General features: G+C 36.4%; 1 protein-coding gene across 1 annotated transcript in view; it reads right to left on the reverse strand.

Annotated features, from left to right (window-relative positions):
- The window catches only part of TENM2 (teneurin transmembrane protein 2), a 1,113,787-nt gene that overhangs the window by 828,489 nt on the left and 260,968 nt on the right, over window positions 1-24,330 (reverse strand). Inside the window, exons 3-4 of the mRNA XM_080804500.1 lie at window positions 19,583-19,657; window positions 15,863-16,138 (exon numbers count right to left, since the gene is read on the reverse strand). Coding sequence (XP_080660626.1) covers window positions 15,863-16,138; window positions 19,583-19,657 — 351 coding nt within the window. The remainder of the gene's footprint in view (window positions 1-15,862; window positions 16,139-19,582; window positions 19,658-24,330) is intronic.

A 24,330-nucleotide genomic window follows, 5' to 3' on the forward strand; every position in this document is an offset into this window, starting at 1 on the left:
CCTAACTGGTCTCCCCACCACTGCCTCTTTCACTCTATTCTAAACACAATAGCCAAAGTGGTATTTTTAAATGGCAAGTCAGATCATGTCACTCTTATGCTCAAAACTCTGCATGGATATCCATTTCCCTCAGAATAAAGGTTGTAGTTTAAAATTATCTATGATGCTCTACGTGACCTACCTCCACCTTTGCCTCTGTCTTTATGTCCTACTATTCTTCCCAGTTTGCTTTCTGCTATAATCACCTTGATTTCCTTGAATGCACCAGGAATATCCCTGCATTAAAGTCTTTGAACTACCTCTCCCATCTGCCTGGGATGCCATATCCCCAGAAATCTGCATAGTCAATCTTCTTTCACAGCTGAATTCTTTGAATCCTTTAAGTTTTGGTTTGTTCAAATGTTGGCTTTTCAGGGAAGCCTTCTCTGACACCCCTCAGTCTGTTTAATTCTGCAAAAGTCAAATACAGACTCCCAACTGCCTTCAATTCTCATAGTGTTTTAACAGCATTTTGTATAGTTTCTATTTCCTCCCTTCTTTCCTTTTCTCTTTTACTCACCCCGTTTCCTTTCCTCCTTTCTCCTTCCTTTTCTTTTCTCTCTCCCTCTCTTTCATTCATTCATTCATACATTTTCTATTGTCTATCTCTCCAAGTAAAATTAAAGTTTCAAGAGGGTGGGACTCTTTTCCTAGTTTGCTACTGATATAGTAGAATTTATACTTAAATGTTGTTGCTACTCATTATGCAATACATTTAAATTACCCTAGAGACCAGTTTATCACTCATATGGGGAAGTCTATCTCACTTAAATATGTTCCTGATCCACTATCCTTTTTAAATTAATTTCTTTCTCTCTTTCCCCTGAAATGTATAAGCTCATCCAGTTTTGCCCCCTTTAATTAAATCAGTCATGGTGAAAAACGAAACAGAAGACTTTGGATTCAGAGATTATGTAGTCACACCCAAACTGGAACCCATTAAAAGTCCTAAGGAAAATTACGTTAAGTAAGAATGAATACAGAACTATGTGCAAGCCAGTATGCTTTCAGTCTCTTTGTATGTTCTTTATCTTCTATCCAAGTATCAAGAGCTATTCAGTTTGCTCCTGGCCCTCTACTCTTCTCTCTCTCTGCCTTTCTCCTTGTGTGAGTTCATCTACTTCCAGAGATATCTATAAACCACTGTTCTGATGTTCATTCTCAAATTGATGTCTCCAGTTCAGACCTCTCCTCTAGGTTCCATTCCTAACAATTACACAGTTATTCACATTACCTTTCTACTTGAATATCTTATGTTACTTAGCAATGTCCAAAACAAAAATCTTGGCCAGCCCCTCAATTCTATCCTCTCCAAGGATTCCCCATATGAATACTTAGGTATCCATTCAATTGCTAAAGTCAGACACAAAATGATGGAAGACCATTCCATGCTCATGGATCAGAAGTATAAACATTGTTAAAATGTCTATACTGCCTAGAGCAATCTATACTTTCAATGCCATCCTGATAAAAATTTCACTGGCATTTTTCAAGGAGTTGGAACAATCCTAAAATTTGTATGGAATAAGAAGAAACCTGAATTGCTAGGGAAATGTTGAAAAATAAAAATAAAACTGGGTGCATAATATTGCCTTATTTCAAGCTTTACTACAAAGCTGTGATCACCAAGACAGCATGGTACTGGCACAAAAATAGACACACAGACCAGTGGAACAGAGTAGAGAGCCCAGATATGGACCCTCAACTCTATGGTCAAAAAATCTTCGACAAAGCAGGAAAAATATACAGTGGAAAAAAGACAGTCTCTTCAATAAATGGTGCTGGGAAAATTGGACAGCTATGTATAGAAGAATGAAATGTATAGAAGAATGAAACTCGACCATTCTCTTACACCATACACAAAGATAAACTTGAAATGGATAAAAGACCTAAATGTGAGGCAGGAATCTATCAAAATCCTAGAGGAGAACATAGGCAGTAACCTCTTTGACATCGCCCACAGCAACTTCTTTCAAGATATGTCTCCAAAGGCAAAGGAAACAAAAGCAAAAATGAACTTTTAGGACTTCATCAAGATCAAAAGCTTCTGCACAGCAAAGGAAATAGTCAACAAAACAAAGAGGACCCACGGAATGGGAGAAGATATTCGCAAATGACACTACAGACAAAGGGCTGATAATCCAAGATCTATAAAGAACTCCTCAAACTCAACACACACAAAACAGATAATCATGTCAAAAAATGGGCAGAAGACATGAACAGACACTTCCCCAAAGAAGACATACAGATGACTAACAGACACATGAAAAAATGTTCATCATCATTAGCCGTCAGGAACATTCAAATCAAAACCACATTGAGATACCACCTTATACCAGGTAGAATGGCCAAAATTAATAAGACAGTAAACAAGTGTTGGAGAGGATGTGGAGAAAGGGGAACCCTCTTACACTGTTGGTGGGAATGCAAGTTGGTGCAGCCACTTTGGAAACCAGTGTGGAGATTCCTTAAGAAATTAAAAATAGAGCTTCCCTATGACCCTGCAATTGCACTACTGGGTATTTACCCCAAAGATACTGATGCAGTGAAAAGAAAGGCCATCTGTACCCCAATGTTCACAGCAGCAATGGTCACTGTCGCCAAACTGTGGAAAGAACCAAGATGCCCTTCGACGGATGAATGGATAAAGAAGATGTGGTCCATATATACAGTGGAGTATTATGCCTCCATCAGAAAGGATTTATCAGGGGCGCCTGGGTGGCTCAGTGGGTTAAGGCCTCTGCCTTCGGCTCGGGTCATGATCCCGGAGTCCTGGGATCGAGCCCTGCGTGGGGCTCTCTGCTCGGTGGGGAGCCTGCTTCCTCCTCTCTCTCTGCCTGCCTCTCTGCCTACTTGTGATCTCTCTCTGTCCAATAAATAAATTAAAAAAAAAAAAAAAGAAAGGATGTATCAACATGGAAGGGACTGGAAGAGATTATGCTGAGTGAAATAAGTCAAGCAGAGAGAGTCAATTATCATATGGTTTCACTTATTTGTGAAGCACAAGGAATAACCCGGACAACACTGTGGGATGGAAAGGAGAAGTCAGTTGGGGGAAATTGGATGGGGAGAGAAACCATGAGAGACTGTGGACTCTGAGAAACAAACTGAGGGTTTTGGAGGGGAGGGTTGTGGGGGGATGGATGAGCCTGGTGGCAGGTATTATGGAGGGCACATATTGCATGGAGCACTGGGTGTGTTGCATAAACAATGAATTCTGGAACACTGAAAAGAAATAAAATAACATTAAATTAAAAAAAAAAAAGAAGAAATCCTTGACAGCTCTTATTTATCATCTCCTACATTCAAACCACCACCAACTTTTGTACATTTTATCTCTCAATGAATCTGAAATCATTTCCTTCTCTACCTCAGTAAAGGCTATACCACTTCCCCCAACTTCCAAAAGAAATGGATAAATGAAATGCTAAAGGATCCAAAGGTGTAGGAGTTCAAATACCTTAAAGAGATCAGAATGGTCTTGAGTCCAATTCTAAGAGGACTTGGCATCTTAGATAATTCTTTGACGATGAATAGGAATATTATAGATGGGTGGGTTTGGGATAGCAGTCAAAGCAAAGGCAACAGTACAAACAAAAGACACAGAGGAGGAAAAAGTATGCTCTGGAATAAATACGTAGCCCAGATGGGCTAGAACTGAAAATATATTTAGAGGAGAAGTGGGAGCAAGGGCTAAAAACATAAAATCGGACTATATTGTGGAGGGCATGAAATACCACAAAGGGACAGATTAAGTTGATTTGTATACTTTCTGCCTTCCCAATGTGCCTTTTTGCTCATAGTCATAAATGTGTATCAGCGGAAGTGGAAGACAGCCTGTATTCTCTTAATTGTTCTGCATTTCACTAGGGTCTTTTCCATTCTGAATGTACAAAGGGATGCCCCAGAATATAGAACTCTTTCTACTCTTTTATTTCTACAACATCAATTATTAAGCAACACTCTATATTAGTAGAGCCATATGCTTATTATAATAGTAATTGCTTCCACATGATTATTTTCAGGGATTTTTCTTTATGTACTGAGATATTTATCTTGCATGCAAAACTACCTATTTTGTAAAAATACCAATAGCTGGGATACCACTGTGTTTATGATTACTATCCTCATTGAATCAAAGGCACCATATAGATGGAGAAAGTTTTAAGAATATTTAATACATCATTTACTCGATTCTATCTCCTCAAGGTGCCTTGCAGATTGTCTTAGCAGATGTGAATTTCCTTTCATCATTTGGAATGCAATTCTATCCTTGGTTTGTTATAAATTAACAATCTGAAATAAAGTCCTGCATTCTGAACAACAGCTGAAATATTTAATATGGAAAAAAATGTTTTATCCTATGAAGAGCTGGCTATTTTTCTTTGGTAAATGCAATCATTTAAAATTGTTTTCTAGCTTTAGTCTGATGGAGTAAATGGATTTCTGAGCTCTCCAAGTCAAGATTATGTATGTATATATGTATGTCTATGTGTGTATCATGTGTATGCATGTATATACAGTGTTCCATCCTATAGGAAACAAGTTGCATACTTTTGAGAATGTAGCCAAGTGATTTTCAGACCTGTAAATGAAGACTTTAAACCATATGTATAGATAACAAAGTACAACAGGACTTATTCTATGGGTATTGTAAAAAGTTAAAACAAACTAAAAAATGAGAAGAATATTCCAACATATTCTCATTTGGAGAAGAAATATAAATCATAAAATAAGACATACAAACAATTAATAAACACATGGAGAGTTGCTCAGCCTCACCCATACTCAAATCAATGAAAACCAGAATAAATATATTTTCACCAAGAAATAGAAAAAATATTGAGATAGTTTCCAGTGACTCCTGAACACCAGTGTGGGTCCCACATGATTGTTAGACAGTGCTGGTGCAAGCATAAACTTTCCTAACAAGAAACTTGTTGAAAAGAATTACAATATTGCATAGCTATGTATGTCTAAATTTTTCATGAATTTATTATAAGTTGAAAATTAGGAATGTGCACAGGAATTTAGCTGTAAGGATTTTATTCATCACACTGTTCTTTATTCCTTCTAAAATAAAATAAATGTCCTATAAAATAAATTTGGAAAAAAGGTATGCTAAAGGAGCACTGTGTATCCCTTAGTTACTGCAGAAAATATTTAATGCCATACGAAAATGTTCATTTTTATTGAAAAAATTAAGGCTATGTAGGGCATGCAAATCATGATGCCAGCTCTAAAAAAATATTAATATCATACAGAACATATTTTCATACTTTTTACATATTTATGTTATGTATTTTATACACATGTATATTTGTATATACACATGTACATATATGTATGTACATATACGTATAGTTGTACATACATATGTCCATATGTATGTACATTTGTTATATATTAATATGTTAATCTATATAACCATATTTTATATATATATCTTACTCTGGACATCATAAATATTGATTAAAAATGTGGTCTTTAATAATTATTAGTAGTAAAGTGAAAAATTGGTAATGGGACTTATTTCGGGGGTCCAGATGGCTAGGACTCTTCAGAAGGCATGGAAAAAGATACCACTTCTTGTTATATCCTATAGGACCTGGCAAATATATTTATTCTTATTAAATAAGGAAGACTGAAAGTACCAAAACTTAGTACTCATATTAAAAGGCTAGACAAAAACAATAAAATATACTCTAGAAGTTAAAAGTGAGAGAATTAAAAAAAAAATGAACTTAATGAAAAAGAAAAATAAAGACAAGTAGAAAGCTTGAAAGAAAGGTAAATACATTCCTGTCAAGCCTGACTTTAAAACATCTGACAGATAAAAACACAAGGGTAGGGATGAGAAAGCAGATATCACTTCAGTATTATAAGCTAAAAAGAAAAGTTATGAAAAAATATATGAAATATATGACTCCAGAAGAAGCAAAATGGATACAGAAACAGAAAGAATCTTCAAGAAATGGTTAATCCACTACGACACACGAACTGTTCCTATAGGAATAACATCATGACCTGTTTTCCTTGTATATAACAGTATTAGATGCTTTACATTTTTTAAAGATTTTATTTATTTGAGAGAGAGTGAGCTGAGCACAAGTACAGGGGAGGGGCAGAGGAAAAGGGAAAGAGACAAGCCCACTCCCTGCTGAGTGCAGAGCCCAACAAGAGGCTCCAGCCCAGGACTCAGAGATTATGACCTGAACCTAAGTGAGGCACTTAACCGAGCCACTTAGGTGCGCCTAGATGCTATTATTTAATCATATGATTAAGTTGTATAAATGCTGCATCTAGCTGTTCTAACATTGTGTTGTATGTGTAAGCATCACAGACAACTGTCAGGAATATCCCCCGTACTCCATGAGCTTCAAATTAGATGGTTTTCAAATTTTACTATTTTAGTTATATTCACCATTCATATGCTAGTCAGGGGTTAATTTCTCCTCTTGAAACACCAAAAAGCAGGAGCCAGAATCTCTGTAATCCAGGAATTTCTTATGGCCTCCTACCTGGATTATCGTTCCCTTCTCTGATACCACTACGTCTAGTTTTGTTAGCTTCCTGTCCAAACACGCATTTTAACTGGATGCTTCCTAAAACATAACAGTCTCTGCTCGAATAAACTTCCAGTAATTCTCTCCTGTCTTCTTGGTCAGACCTTATTTCCTTAGGATGAAAGTCAAAGTTCTTAGCTATCTAGGACCTACACATCTATTGATATACTTCTACCACAGTCCAGTAAAAATCACTATGTTCCCATTAGTCTGACTAGAGTTGGAATTTGATGGAAAGTAATATTCCTGAAACATCATCATCATTTTTACAACACCTCCCTATCCTCCAGCCATCATACACATTGTTTTTCCTTCATTTGCAATATCCATCATCTAATTTCCTCTCATTTAAACTCTAACCCTAATTTACAACCTAATTAAAACTCCACCTCCCCAAAGTTGCCCCTATTATACCAGTCTGCTGACACAGGTAATGTTTATTTTCTTATTTCCCTACTGAGAGTAGATGGAAATTTTCTCTATAGATGCATAGGGGTTCTTGCTTTTTTCAATAAACAGCGAAGTGCATATTTTTATCTCTCCATATAAGAAGTGAAAGTTGACACAGGGAATTGAGAGAAGAAAACAGAAACGGCATCAAAAAAATAGTAAGGCACGATCAGTACAGATAGCTATGAACGATAGGAAAGACAATCTAACAGGTTGCCACAAGATAATGGATTCTCCAAATATTCCAAGGAGAGTCTGGCTGCTTAGATTTCATCTCCTGGGAAATAAAATGTCTAAAACAATATTCACTTAACATTTTGTCACACGCCTATATCAATATAAAACTTTTGGAGACACATCCAAGGTATACACTTTTGCGTTTACATAATCTATCATATATGTGTGTGTGCACATATACTAATATATGCAGGATAAAACATACTCAAAAATAGAAATTTTAAAGGATAAATGTACAGAAAAGAAAATATAAATAGAACTTTTAATACTTTTTGCACCCCAGTGATGCTCAAATCAGATTTTGAAAACCTAATCCCACTAATCTTAACAAGAGAGTGGAATGAAATAATAAAGAAATTAGCTCACCGATGCAGTGATTGAGCCTAAAGTCCTAAGGGCAGAGATCAGGGTTGGGAAGAGAGGAAGGGCATAGAAGAATATATTTTAGGTTGCAAAGAAATCAGCCTCCCCATCAAATCAAACATTGTATCTCTGACAGACTCGTACTGGTTGAGAGGTGCCAGGAGGGAAGAGTTCTTGGGTGGGAACAGAGAAAAAGTAGGTCCTTTTACCTGCATTCTGACTTGAGTGGATGGGAGCATAACTGAACAGTGGCTTTAGAGAAATGCTCCCTGGTCTAAGAGGACCATCAGAGTTCAAGACAAAGGTCAGCACATGTCTCCCTTCCCTGCTTCCCCTAAAACTATACTTCCAAATGTTGACAGTACTCATTTTGGCATTTTGGTGTATGGCCTTATGTGATCATCTCCCTGGACTTGGATCAGTTTGCATTTCTTGATGTCTATCCTTCTCAATAATAGCCCTCCTCCCAGATGAACTCCCCCTACCTCCATGAACCCAAAACAGACACACACACACACACACACACACACACACACAGAGACACACAGAGTGGTTTTGTATAATGCTGAGCATCCAGCAGCCCTTCCTTAAATCTTTTCAGAAATTAAAGAGGGATCCTCCAAATCAGATTGTCACCTCATCTGAGATTATTTAGCTGCTTTTCATCAACTCTAAATAAAGAGGAACATAGTTTTGTCAGCAACATATATGTGTTTTTTTAAATATGCATATTTAACCAACAAGCATTACTTTCTGAATACCAATTTTCCTCTTTTTTTTTTTTAATTTATTTATTTGACAGAGAGGGAGAGATCGCAAGTAGGCAGAGAGGCAGGCAGAGAGGGAGGGGGAAGCAGGCTCCCCACCGAGCAGAGAGCCCGATGCGGGGCTCTATCTCAGGACCCTGAGATCAGGACCTGAGCCGAAGGCAGAGGCTTAACCCACTGAGCCACCCAGGTGCCCCCCAATTTTCCTCTTTTTAAAACTAATTTCAAAGATCCTTTTGTATCAGTGTTATGTGTGATAATGTATTTCTTGCATAAAATGAAGAAATACTTCCCAACCCTCCTCTTGTGCCCAGACTCTGTGTAAGTCCATGTCCCTCATTTTTATGTTTAAGACAAGTGGAGATACTGCTGTAGTATCAGTCTTTCCTCGTCCCTCTAGGCCATAGCAAGCCTCCATGAATGGAATTCCCAAAGAATGCCAGCTTGGGTATTTCAGCCCCTTCCATTAGTAAACATGCTTGTATTTCAATTACTTTCTCTCCTTTGCAAATATCCCTGGGACGCTAAGAGAACTGGGAGAATACTACACTCTGAGCAAGAGCCATCCCTGAATAACACTCAGGGATCCTGCTTATCCACTTCAGAGGAGCATTTCTCAGTTTGTGGAGCACTGTTTCCAGTTCTTGTTCCCAGCTCAGCATTATCCAGCATCGCTCCAAGTCTTTCTCTCTTGGGACACTGGAGGCCTTTTGTATATCACTGCATTTTCCTCTTCTAGTCTTTGTTTTATTGTCTTCCACTTTATTGTAACCGACTCCATAAACCCTTTGCCTGATCAAAACTGAACATAATTAGTACAAAGCCATTTTCCTCCTCTTTAAATGGCTTCCTCCTAAAAAGCCCTGGGGTTTTCCTCAATCAGCTGAAATAGCTAAAGTTTTAAAGTAGGTTTTCCCTCCATCTCCTTCCTAAAAGTCCACCTAGATACGTTTACTTTAAAATAGCTTATATGTGTTGGAATCAAAAATTCTGACTGTAACTTCTTAGTATGGCAGAAGATGGGGTTGGTGAATCATGTACTCACCATCCCCCTCCCACATACATACAACTACTTTCTTAATCTCCAAATTAAATTGATTTTCATTTGATTTAATTTTATCAGAACACCTTAAAATTACTTTTTTAATTTGGTCTAGCAAAATTAAGCCCAACCTCCAGATGAGTCAAACTTAACAAAATGCAAGCAACATCACTATTTTAAACACACATGAAATTAAGCTAACAGTGCTGGTTTCTAGCTTTCTTTCTACCATTTTTATTGTCTGCGGTTTCCCTGAAGTGGGCACACAGGTCAAGGCTGGAAACTCAAATGCTACAAGGCTAAGCAGACTGGAAATGAGTGGAGTAGACTGAAGGGAGCTCAGGTGAACCAGGTGACATGGGCCCATCTAGAACTACCATGGGGACTATTTCTAACCAAACTTGTCCAGAAGGAAAGCTGGACAAGTGCTACTAGATCTTGTATATTTCAAGAGAAGCCAAGCTTCTTTATTAAAAATTCTACTTAAAAATGTTAATTTGTAATGTCAAATTTTTTAAACATGGGACTGACCAAATAAAACAACTCATGAACTACAGTTCACAGCCTCTATGTTAATGACCATTCTGTGAATCTCTTCCCTCGACCTTGGATGCCTTTAACATCCCTCAAACTGAGTTTAGGGAAACTGGGAAGGGCAATTTTCAAGGTACTTCTTTCGGCTAGCCCTAAATAATACTCAACATGAAATCACAAGTAACATTTTTACTAGTAGGTGTAAGAATATCTATCCACAATACCTACATATCCATAATTTCTATCCTACTTACAAATCTGTTACTTGAAATTCTCTCTTTCCCCTCACTGTGTCCTAGTTTCATAATAGGTAAATGAAGTGTCTCCTTACTTATCATGTGCCTTTGCAACCCCTTTTTAGCTTCATATTTTATTTTGTGTAGGTTCATCCGGATGCAGTTGTCCATAGAAAATTTATACTACCTACTTCCTTAGCTTTAACTCATTTTATTTATGGCTCTAATACTTGATTGTGTCTCTCCCCCAAATTTAAATTTAATTTGATCCTTGACAAAAAACAACTAAGCTAAAAAGTGACTGAACAATAAGCAAAACGTAGAGAGTTTTCTGAGTGAAGAGGCTTCCAATGGTGAAGTGGCAAAAAACGGTTTGCCTCTCACCCGGTTACTGCCTTTGCTGCTTAACTGAAGTGAAAGTACAGATATCAGGAACTCAGCAGCTTAAAACCAAATGATTATCCACCAAGCCCAATGTCTCCCTGAAGGCCCAGAGATTACACGTGTAATAATCAGGCTGCCCTTGCCAAAAGTAAGGCTTAGTGCTTCATTTTATTTATTGTATTTATTGAATGGAGCCATTCCTTGATAGCCCCCGGGAGCATTAGCAAACATGAAAGAAACCACCAAAGGAAAGAAAGAAATATATAAATAACTAAAAACCATGCCACTAAAGTTTATAATCTGGAACATGCAGTATTGACACTCTTTCAAGTCGTTTGTTCTACTTTCAAGTAATGTAAGCATTGCTTTCATTTGCCAAAAACCTAAATCTCTAAAGTCTTATACAGGTTCCTTTGCAAAACATCTATCCTTCCACTTCTTAATGTACCAAGCCAAGTGACAATGTGATATTCCTAAATTTTCCATCGGGTTCTATATTATTATCACTTGTAGTTTAGCATTGCAATGATGATATATTTAAGACTCTCGTTAATAATCCTTTTGTAAAATAAGGGGCCTCTGTAGCCTCTAATATCTGAACTTCTAGGGAATGGAGCAGTTCTTAAAATCATATCATCCTTTCATTTAGGAATAGACAAGAATGAGAACCTTCTGACCAGTGATTTTTTTTTTTTCCTCATGATTTTAACTTTTCAATCCATGATGACTCATTTAACATTCCTTACAAATATTTTTCTTCCAAATTGGCAAGTATAAAAAAATAAAGCTTAAAAATACCATTTGAAAAACTGTCATCAAAATGGATTTAAAGTTTGTTTGTTTTCTTCCATGTTTTTTGTTTTGTTTTGTTTTTGTTTTGTTTTTAAGGAATTGAGACAGTATTTTCTTTCCATGGAATTTTTTTCCATAAAGTTTGGCTGGTAAAGAAATCATCCCCGTATCAACATCAAAAGTACAGTTGAGTATTACGGCATGATTTCTGTAGCTTGTTGACTATTCTTACTCCCGACTTTAAGAGCAAAATTACGAGCCCTGGGCTATAATTATCTGGTGCTTATAGTAAGTCTTTATATCTGTTCCAGGCATTCTCTGTAAATTTTACATGTGAGAAAATGGGGAAGAAGAAAGGAGTAGAGTGCATTATAAAACAAAATAAACTTAAGCATATGTAAGTATAATAGAGTGGGTCAGAAATAGAAACCCACTAAAGGTCTTGGATGTGCATATTTACAGAGCACTCTAATGAATTTATTGATGGGTTCCTTTTTGAAAAGAAAGGAAAAAGACTCAAGAAACTCACCTGATACGGCAAATAAGTGAATGCAATGTGGTTGGTGGCAATAACCTATAGATACTGTCCCCGGTATTAAGGAAAATCCTTCCTTCCTCAGAGTTCATTTCTCATGCCTCAATTAACATGCATTGAGTACCTGGGTGTGTTCATGTCCTCCTCAAGATGCAGGAACACTGCAGCCCTCAGCCAAGAGGACTCACAATCTAATAGAATCTATGTTCCACAAATACACTTTACACAAATCCATTATGTACCAAGAGCCAGCTTGTTTTATAAATGCATTTTGTGAAATGCAATGAAATTAACCCAACATTTATATTTTCAACCTCAAAGTACATTATGAGAATTGTAAATTTCCCAATTGACAAGAGATGAAAATGAACATTGTCCTTATTTACTTTGGGTGAAAGCAGAGAGGGTAAGGGAAGGCTAATTTTCTTCTGTACCAAGGACAGATTTAGTTTTCTATAATTTCTGGCTCTCTATTCCATAGACAAGCTCTTCTTCTTTGTGTTTTCTTTTGTTTCTGGATTTCTAACAAAATAACTAAAACTAGAATTATGCTGGAAAAACAACAACAACAACAACAAAAAACACCCAAGGATATTTTAAGTCCCCAAGGTGAAGCAACTGCCTAAGGGAGTCAAGAGTACATAGACCAGATTTTTTACAGTGTGTGCTTTTCTGCATTTTTAAAGAGGCAATTAGTTATTCTTGTGTATTAGTGACTGCCCCATTTTCTCCATAACTCAGGTGATACAAAGGGCCTCTAAGAGGACATATTTTAAGCGGGACATTTATTACCCCCAAAAAGGGATGATTCTAATTTAAAGTCACGGAGGAAGCTCTTTCTATAGATGCGTCAAATTACACAGCAGCAAACACTTGGCCTGGCTGTTCTCAACTCACTGCCATTTCTAACTAAGCCATCTTTAACTTACAGTCAAACGACCTGATAAGACCACTTGAACCTGAGAGCTGTATTTATTTAAAGCAAGCAAAGCCAGCACAATGTTAATTTGGTGGCCATATATACAGTGCGTGTAAGATGCAGAGCTGTGAAGGAAAAAGATTTAAAAAAGGACATATTTATCATGTGTTCAGTGTGATGGTACTCTCAAGTTCCTAGTAGGTCATTTGTGTCAGAGGCTCATGCAGGAAGAACTGCTGCCAGTCAGGGTTTTTATTACATGAGTCTGACAGCTGGATACGTTTCACACCACAGAAAGAGATTTTGGTTTTTGGATCTGCCTTCACATTCTAACCTTGCTTAGCAAAACCACAACTGGAATGTTTTAAGGGCAATTTTGAATAAGCTCTGTGAAAATCGAGGTACCCCCAAGATCCCACCATAAACATGAAATGAAAATATCTGGGACACAAAGAAAAGATGCATTTTATGAGCATGTAGCTTTAAAATCTAAAATTGAATCGGAGAGCTTCCTTCTCAAAGAACAGATTCTTTAACTTCCTCTTCAAGAGAGGCATGCCTAAAAGGTTATTGATTGGGTTCTGAAGGACAGAGTGTTTATTATGGAGGAAGCCATCGTGGGGTACAAGTGTGAGAAATTAATGACGGCTTTGTAAGTGTCCACGCTGTGGTGTGGAACCAGTGGGGCAACTGTCAATCTATATGATAATACATTCCCAAACTTCATAAAGTCAGTGATGTGAAAATGCATTGATTTCTTTGTGAGCCAAACGGAATTTGTCAAAGAGAAAGAAGTTGCCTGAAGTTAACACCTCAGTCTGCAGAGTGACTTGCGCCTCCCTTTTTATTTGCTTGAAGAGTTTATGATGTGACGTGTCAAATTCCTTATTTTTATTCTTGGCCCCAAATGAGAAGAGAACATGCATTATGTACATCTTCTGAATATGTGGTATACGGAAACATTTAAGAAAAGAGAAAATGAAACACATTTTATCTGCACATTTTAAAATAACCAGCTAGCACCGAAGCTTGAACTCTGCTTCCTTACCTCCTTCGTGCTCTGCCAGAAGCAGGCACGAAAGAGTCTCTCAGTACTTCCAAGTACAGATTTCTTGATGCAATTCTGACTGCCTTATAACTGGCGTTACCGGAAAAAATCAAGACACTGGATTTAAGGGTTTATTTCCTCTCCATACACAGGGATTTGTATGGCCTCCTCAGAGGTGAAAATGGTTCAAGGATGATGTTTTAAATAATACTGGAAAAAAGAGAGACTACTTTTGGTCTCCCCAACACATCATTCGTTCTGAAATTCTCCTATCCATAACACTTTAGGTGAAATCAAGGCAAGCTTTTTTTTGCTCCCTTTGCTTCACTGGAAAACTCTCCTCATCAGTTAAGTTTTTAAGATGTATATAGGCTTAAAAAGAGAGGGTGGGGATTCTATCAATTTGCAAAAATTTTGTACAGATGGTTCCCATGAGACCAGTGAGAATGCCACCATGGAAGATTTGCCAAAATACCTTGTTTAAAATGTGCCATAAATTCTTGGATTGCAAGTGATTTTATTTATTAGGCAATCATACTGCCTCCACTTAAATAGTATCTGACACACTCGGAGCTGAAAAAGTACATCAGTAAATGGATTCAATGTATGCCTTTATGAAAACTTCTAAAAGTAATTTCCTATCAAATAAGTACCTAAGAGTGTTGAATGTGCCAAGTGTCAGAATTTTGTTAAAATTCAAAAAGAGTCAAGTACAGATTTTTCCTTGAGAGTACACCTTGATTAGCTACATGAACAGAGGCATAAGTAAGACACATCTCCTTGTCCCCACAGTAGAATAAATTATTTCAGAATTAAACACAAATTTAAATTCCACAAAGTGACATCTTTTTGGATATATGCGACTTACCCAGGAAATGATGTATTTTCAACACAGTTTTGAGATTAAATGATATTTAGCTATGCTTTCGCATTCACAACAAGCTGTCCGCCTGCAAATTTCTTTTTCTTTTTTTAAATGCAAGAAAATACTTATAGCTGCTCTAGTAGAAGTTTATAATATTTTATATAAACATTCTTAACTGATCTGTTTGTAAACATTTTAATGGCAATTCTTTCAGCAAACACACAATATATTCATAACAAACCACACAGCATTTGATGTTTTCTTCATAAATCAGCTGTACCTAATGCAATTTATCTTTTAAAAGACGTTTTTGACTAAACACAGCTCTGAGTCGCTAAGAAATCCACAAATAAGCACCTTATCTCTTTAATGACTTGCTTAGGCTTCCCTATATTTACTGCTTAATGATCGGAAGCATTTAATTTCCAAAGTTTCATTAAAACCCATCTACGAAGCTGATGGATAAGCAATAGTGATTTGTGATAGAAGATGAGGGAAGCCATTAACCTACATAGGTACCAAGGAGAAAAGTAAACAGAGAAGAGAATACTTTTTTTTGTAGACAAGTCTCTTCCTATTTGTCATTATTAAACTCCAGAGCATCTGTTCCAGGTTTGATCTTCAATACGGATATGAGGCATTGCCGCCTGGAAATGAAAGTCTAAGATAAGGTAGGATTCTTAAGAGATCTTCATGAAAAAAAAAAAAAATACCCTAGGTTGCCATTTACTGGGAAGGGGAAATCAATACGAAGACCTAGAAACTTGTGGCGAGAGGACATTTTCTAGGTATAGGTCATAGTTTATCAAGTTGCCTCTTTTGCAATGTAATTTACTTGCTAATAAGACCAACCAACTATACCTGAATACTGTGTTATCATCAAAATGTGATTTTAAAATTCTCTCCTCATTTCTTGTGTGCTGGAGGTTTGCTGGTTTATTTTTCCCGAGCGCGGAGCGGGTAGACAAGGTCGATTTAAAAGAAAATGAATGGTTTTATACTCCTCTTTATTAAAAAACAGGCATCCCAAACGCCACAATGTGCCGTACCCAGAACACGAAAAGGTATTTAAGAAGCAGGCCTACCGTTCTCATCATCTGACTTATTTTCGTTGTCAGAATCGGTCAAAGTAAGGGCTGAGTTCTCACGACTGGACAGGCCGGAACTGCGTCTGGATTTTATCCCTCTCCCCCACAGTCTGATGGCGTGTTCTGGAGACATCCCTCCCTCTGTGTCGGAGTCGGCGTCAGACCCTGTGCTCAGAGAGTAGCCCTGGTGAAGGATCCCCATGTCAGAACAGTAGCCACTTCGGTGCGGGGAGGGCTCACAGATTCCCAGTTCCGCAAGGGTGAAGTTAGTTCCTAAGGTGACAGCAACAGAGAGACTGATTACAAATTGTGAAATGCCTTACAAAGTGGAAATTTATTCTTACAAAGAGCAGACAGGTGGTTTTTCCCATCAAAAAAAAAAAAAAAAAATCTATCAGATTTGCATGGTATACAGGAATATATGAGCAAGAGTATTTAGGATATTGGGGTAAATTTGAGAGCAAAAAAGGAAACATCTACGATTACTTTTAACCCTAGGCCAGAATGCTCAGATTTTATTTGAAAAATGTTACAGCATTTACTCTTGTCTAGGTAGCACACGTAGCTGAAAAAAATGGAATTTGTAATAATAGCTAATATATACCAAGCGCTTACTTTGCTCTGGGTATCTTTGGTTTGGCAACTTCTATTTTATGTTTTTAAGTTTTACAGCAACTTTATGAAGAAGATAATATTATTGTAATCGTTTTGTAAGGAAACTGAGGAACAGAGGAATAGAGAATTTAAGTGACTTACCCAAGGTCACACATCTAGATTGTAGCAAAACATGGATCTGATCCTTGAGCAGCCTGTCTTCATGTCAAAGAACCTTAATCCTCCAATAAATGTGAGTGGTGGCCAGGAGACCTGGGTACTGGTCCCAGCTTCCCACTGGTAAGTCTCATTGTGGCAAGTCTCTTACTCCTTGAGCCCCAGTTTTCTCATCTGTAAAATCTGGGTATTAATCTCTTAAATTCCTCTCAGGATCACTGTGTATCTTCTATGTGATAATATACACCAATTTTTTTTTTAAAAATAAACTATGTAATGTATTATTTAAGTTAGCATCCTTGGGATGAAAAGTCAGTCCTTACATTTTTAATGATATCAAACAATGTCTTCAGCTTAAAACCACAAGTAGGTTTCACCTATGGAGAGTGAATATGTGCATGAATGGGAAGCGGAAGAGAATAGACTTTTATTGACCATTTTTACGTTACCATATGTTGGGCATGGGCAGACAGTGTATAGGCTTTAAATATCATTTAAATATCATAATAGCCCAGCAGTTTAGGCGTTGGCGATTTCCAAGGTCATGCCTAGGCAAGTGGCAGATCCACAATACACCTCTAATCTGCAGATTCCAAGCATCTGCTCATTCTACAATGTGAAATGCTCTGAATCAAAAACCAGCCTGGCAACATTTTGGCACAGTGAATGTGCTATCTGTGTACTTCACTCTTACAGCTTCTTACAAGACATTTTAAGCTTTCAATGCAAATTAGATGAAATCATGTGGTACATTCTATTTACTGACATATATAGCAGATTTTTCTTTCTTTTTTTTTTTTTTTTTGTCTTTAACCAAGTTACAGACAATGGGGGAAAATGCAGTGAATAAATGCAGTTCCATGCTATTAGCGAGGAAAACCTTATAAATAACACCAAATCCATGGTTTACTTTGTATATACTGATTATATTAGGGTCATTCCCTATCAATCATATCTCCAAACTTACGACATAAAATAACTACTCTATGATACTCCACATACATGGCATCATTTCTCAGCTTTTGTTTTAAAAAGTGTTTGTAACTGTTTGTATTGACGTAGTGTGACTTTAATTTGTAATATTCTGAGGTTCTACTTTCCAACTTCGCCACATGTTGAAGTTCCACAGTCTTCTTTAGTTAGCTGTGTAAATGGGATCAAACCCAATTTTATACATAATTGCCTCTGCAGAGTGAAACCTATTCATTGGAGAGCTAACCCAAGCAAAACTTCCTGTGGGGATGGGGTGATTTCCTGCTTACTGGGCAGGGAAGAGGAAGTCCTCACCGCCACCAGCATGGTCCTAAGGACTGTTATTTATTCCCTGTGCATATTTTATCATGTCTGAGATCCCTTGCCCAGGTACTCTATTCCAGTTAACATCCTTGGTACTTAGATATTTTCTCATAATTGTACACTAAAATGTTTATTTTAGTTTCAGTAGTCTATAAAATGAAAGTTAAGTTCATATATGTCTGATGTTACAATACTTTTCTTTTTTAGTTTTCTCGTCTCCAGTAAATGAAGAGTCACTTAATATGAGCATTCTCCCATCTTGTTTCTAGAGCTCATGTTTGCTCTGGACAGGCAGGAAATACAATGTTTCCTTTTCCTACAATAAATGAAAACAAGTCAAATGAAAACACACATGTTTTTATTCCACATGTGGGAATTTTTAGCTATATGATTCCATTTGAAATGGAGTGTGTATGTATTAAGGCAACTTTCCTGATGGTTTTCCCACATCTCATTATCTGGAACTGGTTTCAAAGACCTCCTCAGGAAAAGAGAAACATCTGTGTGAGGAAAGGAAGCTTCAGTTTTCAGAGCATCCCATGTGCTTTTCAATCTGGGTACGCAAAGTAACAGGCAATACGCCTAGGGCCTGGAAAGCCATGGAATAAATACAGTCTTCTTCTTTGGTTATCAAATTTACTTGATGATAAGAAATTAAAATATTGTTTTTTTCTGTTAAACTTGAAATCATCATAAATCATTTAAAATTAGCACAACTTTTAAAGTAACCACAAAATTCGGAAAACAGCGTACTTTAAGAGTTTCAACTTTAAGCTTACAGCCCCATAAGCCACAAACAAGCAACACTGTAAAGAAAATTGGAGATGAGGTAGTGAAGTCATTGGGAAAATTAACTATGTTTACACTGGCTTATAAGAAGCCAGGTTTTAGTCAAAATTCAGAAAAGTTTCCTCAAAAATACTACCTTCTAAACTCCTTATAGTCATTTTCCAATAGGACCATGGTCTCCCAATGCTACCCTTTCCTCATAATTCCTTGTTTGGTACCTTTTGTCATCAACTAACTCAAAAGAATAGTAATCTTATTCTAAGTACCTGGGACAGATTCTGGCCCAAGCCATTTCCAAGTTTGCTGGCTTAACATATGAATCTGGCAAGCCACATACACGGTGGAAAGGAAAAATGGATCTATCATTTATTAAATCATTCAACAAATATTTATCGTTCCTAGTGCTCTGCCAGGCATTGGGGATATAACAGTAAGCCTTATAAAAATGGAGCCCATGACATTTACAGTCTAATTGGGAAAGAGACATTCATCAAAGAATCCCATAAACAAAGTACAATTTATACAGTGATAAATACTATATAGGAAAAGGACAAGGAGCCATGAAAGGTCATCTACTGGTCCAACCGTTCATCCTTTCACAGCTTGGCCAGCAGATGTTCATCTAGCAGTAGACTCACTACTTGGAGGGACTCTGAATTTACTCCAGGAGTCATCAGGCCCCCTTCACTGTGCTCTTACCAAACTGTTCCCAAACATTCCCCTATCTACACTGATTTCAGACAAACATTTTTCATGTAGTTTATCTCACAGCACAAAACTCTCACGTCATACTCTTCTGCTCAGAATGTAAACAGCATAGGGGAATTTTAATACCACGTCAACTTATTGTTTTGCACTTACTTTGCTCATTGATGGAAGGTTGATTTTGCTTTAATTCATCTTGTATAATTATGTCTTTATTAAGCTCCATGGCAGCTTTGAATGGAAGAGAGAGACTAGTCATTGTGTGATTCTCCGAGCTAAGATTTCTAGTGGAAAGCAGTCAACATTTTCTTTCCTTCTTTACTTTCTTGCAGAAGATAGAAAGAGTCATCATATTTCAGTATTCATGAAACATATGTTTACCTTCTATCTGCCTCCAGTGTCTCTGATACTGTATTAAAGTGGATGTGGATGATGTTTCAAACTTATTTCATCAGGTATGTGTTTTATGGTCGATGCCAGTGAACTGCCCAGTGTGGCCCCAAGCATATCATCAAGGCCAAGGTCACTATTTTTATTTTAAAACTACATATCTGTATTTTAGAATTTGAGTATAATTTAGGATGTTGGGAGATAAAATTAATGTCTAAAACTGTTAGGTGACCAGGATAGCAGAACACAAGTGTTTAAAAATAATTCTCTTGGTAAATCTCTTTGTCTTTGAGTTGTCTTTTTCTTGACCATAACTTCAGTGTATAACCCAGATCCTCTTCAGAACTTTTTTTGAGAGAAATTTTGCAAGAGATATCAAAAATTAGCCTCTGACCAACTAGTTTTGTTTGGGGACACAATTCAAAGGGAAGATATGGCAGCGTATTGTGATCATGGCTTTATCTTCTAAGTTTTTACCAACTTCTCACACTTTGAAATAACCTTTAACTAGGAGAAGCACATATGTCGCTAAGTCAGAATTATCATGTCATGGTAATACCAAGGAATACAAATAGCACTGGAAATGTCAGCATTTGAACAGATTTTCTACTAGGAGGGCAGGAAGATAAAAGTTAACTGTAGTAATAGGGGAGTACAATATAGAAAACTTGTATTACCTAAATGCTCAGTATGCGAGTCCCCTGAATTTAAGAGACAGAATTCTATACACAGGAGCAAAAGTTGCTACAACATGAAAATAGTCACTAATGATCACGTCTAAAATTAATCCCCACCATACCAACCCACTTACTGCTAATCTCTTCTCATATCAACCAACCTATCAACATCTGTATCATTAGTTAGTTGTTGATAACAGAAAGTAATATGGTGCCAATATAAGTCTAAGTTGTAAAGCTTGTGAAGATGCAGATTTCCATGAAGTCAATACAAGTAATGCTAAGAAACACTAGGATCATAAGCAAGGCCACATAATTACCATGATCTAACAGAATTAACCTGTGAAAAAGAGAAAAATGGAAATGCATATTGGTATGATTATGGTTTCTTCAAAAGATGACTTGACAGACTTCTGGTTTTGGATCAAGATAGAATTCCCCATGCCGTTCTACTCGTCCCACTAAGTACAGCTGAACCCCTGAGGAGTACATAGAAAAACTACTTAGAAAGAGTTTAAAGGGGGTCTAAAGAAGACAGTGCTATCAGGATCCTGGGACCTGAGAAAAGACATAGTTGTGAGTTCCCTGGTGTTTATTTTTGCCTTATGTATTCCAGACCTGGTGTTGGAGAAATCTGCAAATTAAGAACACCAGTGGAAACATGCAAAATAAGCCTAGAGTAAAGCCTACTGTAAATTAAGGGTCCTTCCTTACCTCCACAAACACCCCAGGGTAGAATCAAGTGATAAAGCAGAATTTCATCTTCATCCAATAGGAATGAGCCTTCCTAGACATCCCACAGGAAGGCATCATTGGTGGCCTTAAGGAGATCCTGGACTTACATCCCCACCCAGTGGTATGAAGCACCCCTTCCTCTCCCTGATGGTGTCAGAGAAGAATTAATGTTAAATTTAAATTTACCACCGCTGAAGAATTCATGGGGGAGCTATAAAGAGGTATCCCCCTCTCTCTCAGTTGCGTTGGTACCTGCAGAATCCCAGTGAAGAGTCTAAAATCCCAACTTGGCTCGGCAAGAGAGCATCCTTTCTCAATCCATTCCACCACCCACTCCCCTACCACCCACGCCCTGCTTTGTCAAAGAAGACCAACTGACAAACTTGGGACTTTCACTTCCATCTGGCAGTCAAGCCTCAATGTCCCATTTTTCCCACTGGCTTGGTATCAGAGGAAGCTTGCTGCAACAGAAGATTTAGATAAGATCCAGAGTTTCAAAACACAATATTTCAAATAGCCAGGATACAATAAAAAAATCACTCATCATACCAAGAATCAGGAAACTCTCAACTTGAATGCGACTGATAACTATTTAAATAAAAGGTTAATGAATAGTCCTTAGGAAAATTGATGAATTCATCCTTTTTTTTTTTTTTTTTTTTTTTGCAAAATACAACTCTCTGTGATCATGCTGTGAAATTCAAATATAAAGTGGAGGATGTATTGTACATTCATGCAATTTTGCCATAAAATGTATATTATGCCTTGCACAAAAACTCTTATTCTTTATCCTTTTGCATAATTATAGCATAATTGGAATAATAAATTGTATTAAACATTAAAATATACTTTTGATAATCAATGTTCTTTTTGGAAGATAAAGTTAGAATAAATTATTTTTACTATTTGATATGAAATATTGATTCTTTTTTTAACACTGATTCCATTTTTAAGTGGCCTTTTTCTAGCATCATTATCCTAAGACAAAGAGAATCTCTTGTAAATAAGCATGGGTCAATTTTCCTGAGCAAATGTTAGAGTCTACACCTTTAAGTCAGAAATGAGTATGAACTCCAAATTTTCCAGCAAGTATTTAAGAAAATGGTATCAATTAAAATAGTATAGTTCTTTTTTTTTTTTTTATCACGGTAAGGGGAGTAATTTGATCTGATACCCTAAGTTTTTGCAGCAAAAAGTTATCAAGAAAAATGTGGCAATTTTAAGTGATAAAAGATAATTTTTATTTTTGATTAACTGAAAATAAACCACCAAATTGTTACCTTGTATTTAGTATCAATATCTTATCTTGAAATTTGATAAATCATTGATATGTACAAGCTACAGAAAATGATCACTTACCAAAAACTTACCAATATTATCTAAAATATTATTTTTAAGCAATCTAAAATCTACATATCTATAAATACATTGATAACAAATTTGGGAAAACCACTGAAGAAACTACTTATGAATTCTAATGTTTTATGCTTGTGTATGCTAAAATTCTTCATATAAACTCCTTCTTAATGCCCTTCTAAAGTTCATCTGATTTTACATATTCAGATATTTTTCCAAATGCAGACAAGACTGTTCATGAAAAATCCTGTGGCTTAAAAACTACAGAGGAGTTGTACATGCATTATTACTCATAAAAACTTAAGCAAAACATTTATATTTCAAAAATTCACTTTAAGAATAAGAATTTTCTTTTACATATAGTTCCTAAAATATTAATATTTTGATATTTCTAAACTTTCAGATTATTTTAAACTCTACCTAAAGGCGTGATAGGTCACAACTTTCACAATTTTTAACTAGAATCATTCCAGGGTAAATAAATACATTCTAAATCAAGGAAACATCAAAATGGTTAGTGACGACAGGAGAGTTTCCAATATCCTTGGTTTCTCTGTAAGCTTTATAACTTCAAAGAGAAAGGTGAGTGTGGCATTCTCCTATGATATGGTGGCATTTTCACTGTTCCAGCCTGAACAAAGACCGATTTGGAACACCCAAAGCAGCCACAACAAAAGGTTCTGCTGAACAACTGCCAATTCACAAATAGAAATGAAATACCCAGTAACCTAGCTAGCTGGAGATTCTTTTCTGCTGATGAAAATTCCAACAAGATAAAAATTGAATTCTGGTATTAAAAACTATACGTATCATTTACCCTATGTAACAGCATTACCAAAGCGTAGAGTCATCTGACCACGTGGGACTCTGCCTCTTCAAAAAAACCCTTTTTTTTTGGATAAATAAAATAAATAAATTTTGGATAAAAAAGTAAATAAAAGAACAATAGTGAATTGGCTGCAACAGTCTAGCTGCAACAGTCCAGCTGCAACAGTCTAGTCTAGGCTGTTCTATGTTTGGGAACAGCTACTAGATTAGCTTATATTTATTGAGGACTTCACAGTGTGGCAGGCACTGGTCTAAATGCTTTCAGGTACAGTTTTCAAATTAATGAGGATGACAGCCCTCTAAAATTGTCATTATGTAGGCTAGAATTAAAGTGGGAATTCCAGAGTCTGTTTTAAAAATACTTGACCATAAATTCTTAGAATCATTTCCTCTGATGAGTCTCTGTTTACTCATTTATAAAATAAACATAAAAATAGCTCCCCCCTTCATAGGGTTGTTGTGAGCAATGAGTTAGATAAGGCAGGTAAAATGCTCCTTAGAACATTGTCTGCCACAGAGTAGCCTTAAAACAAACATAGCTAGTATGATGATCATCAGTTTACAGATGCAGAAACTTTATTTTTAAATTATAATTATTATAATTTAATTTATATAGTTTATATTTTTAAATTACAGCTTATTGTAATTTAATTACAATCACTAACATTGTCTATTTTCTCTTGAGCTGACTGGGAACAATCAATATTTCTAGGACTATGCTCATTTCATCTATGTTTTCAAATGGATTGGCACAAAGTTATCCAAGTATTTTTGAATCCTTTTAAATTTTTGCTAGATTAATAGCATGTTGTCCTTATTTTCATTCTTGACATTACTTATTTGTGCTTTCTTTTTAAAAATATTTTTAAAATTTTTTTATTTGAGTACAGTTGACACACATTACATTAATTTCAAGTG

This window comes from Martes martes (genome assembly GCF_963455335.1).
Source record: "Martes martes genome assembly, chromosome: 5".
Lineage (NCBI taxonomy): Eukaryota > Metazoa > Chordata > Mammalia > Carnivora > Mustelidae > Martes > Martes martes.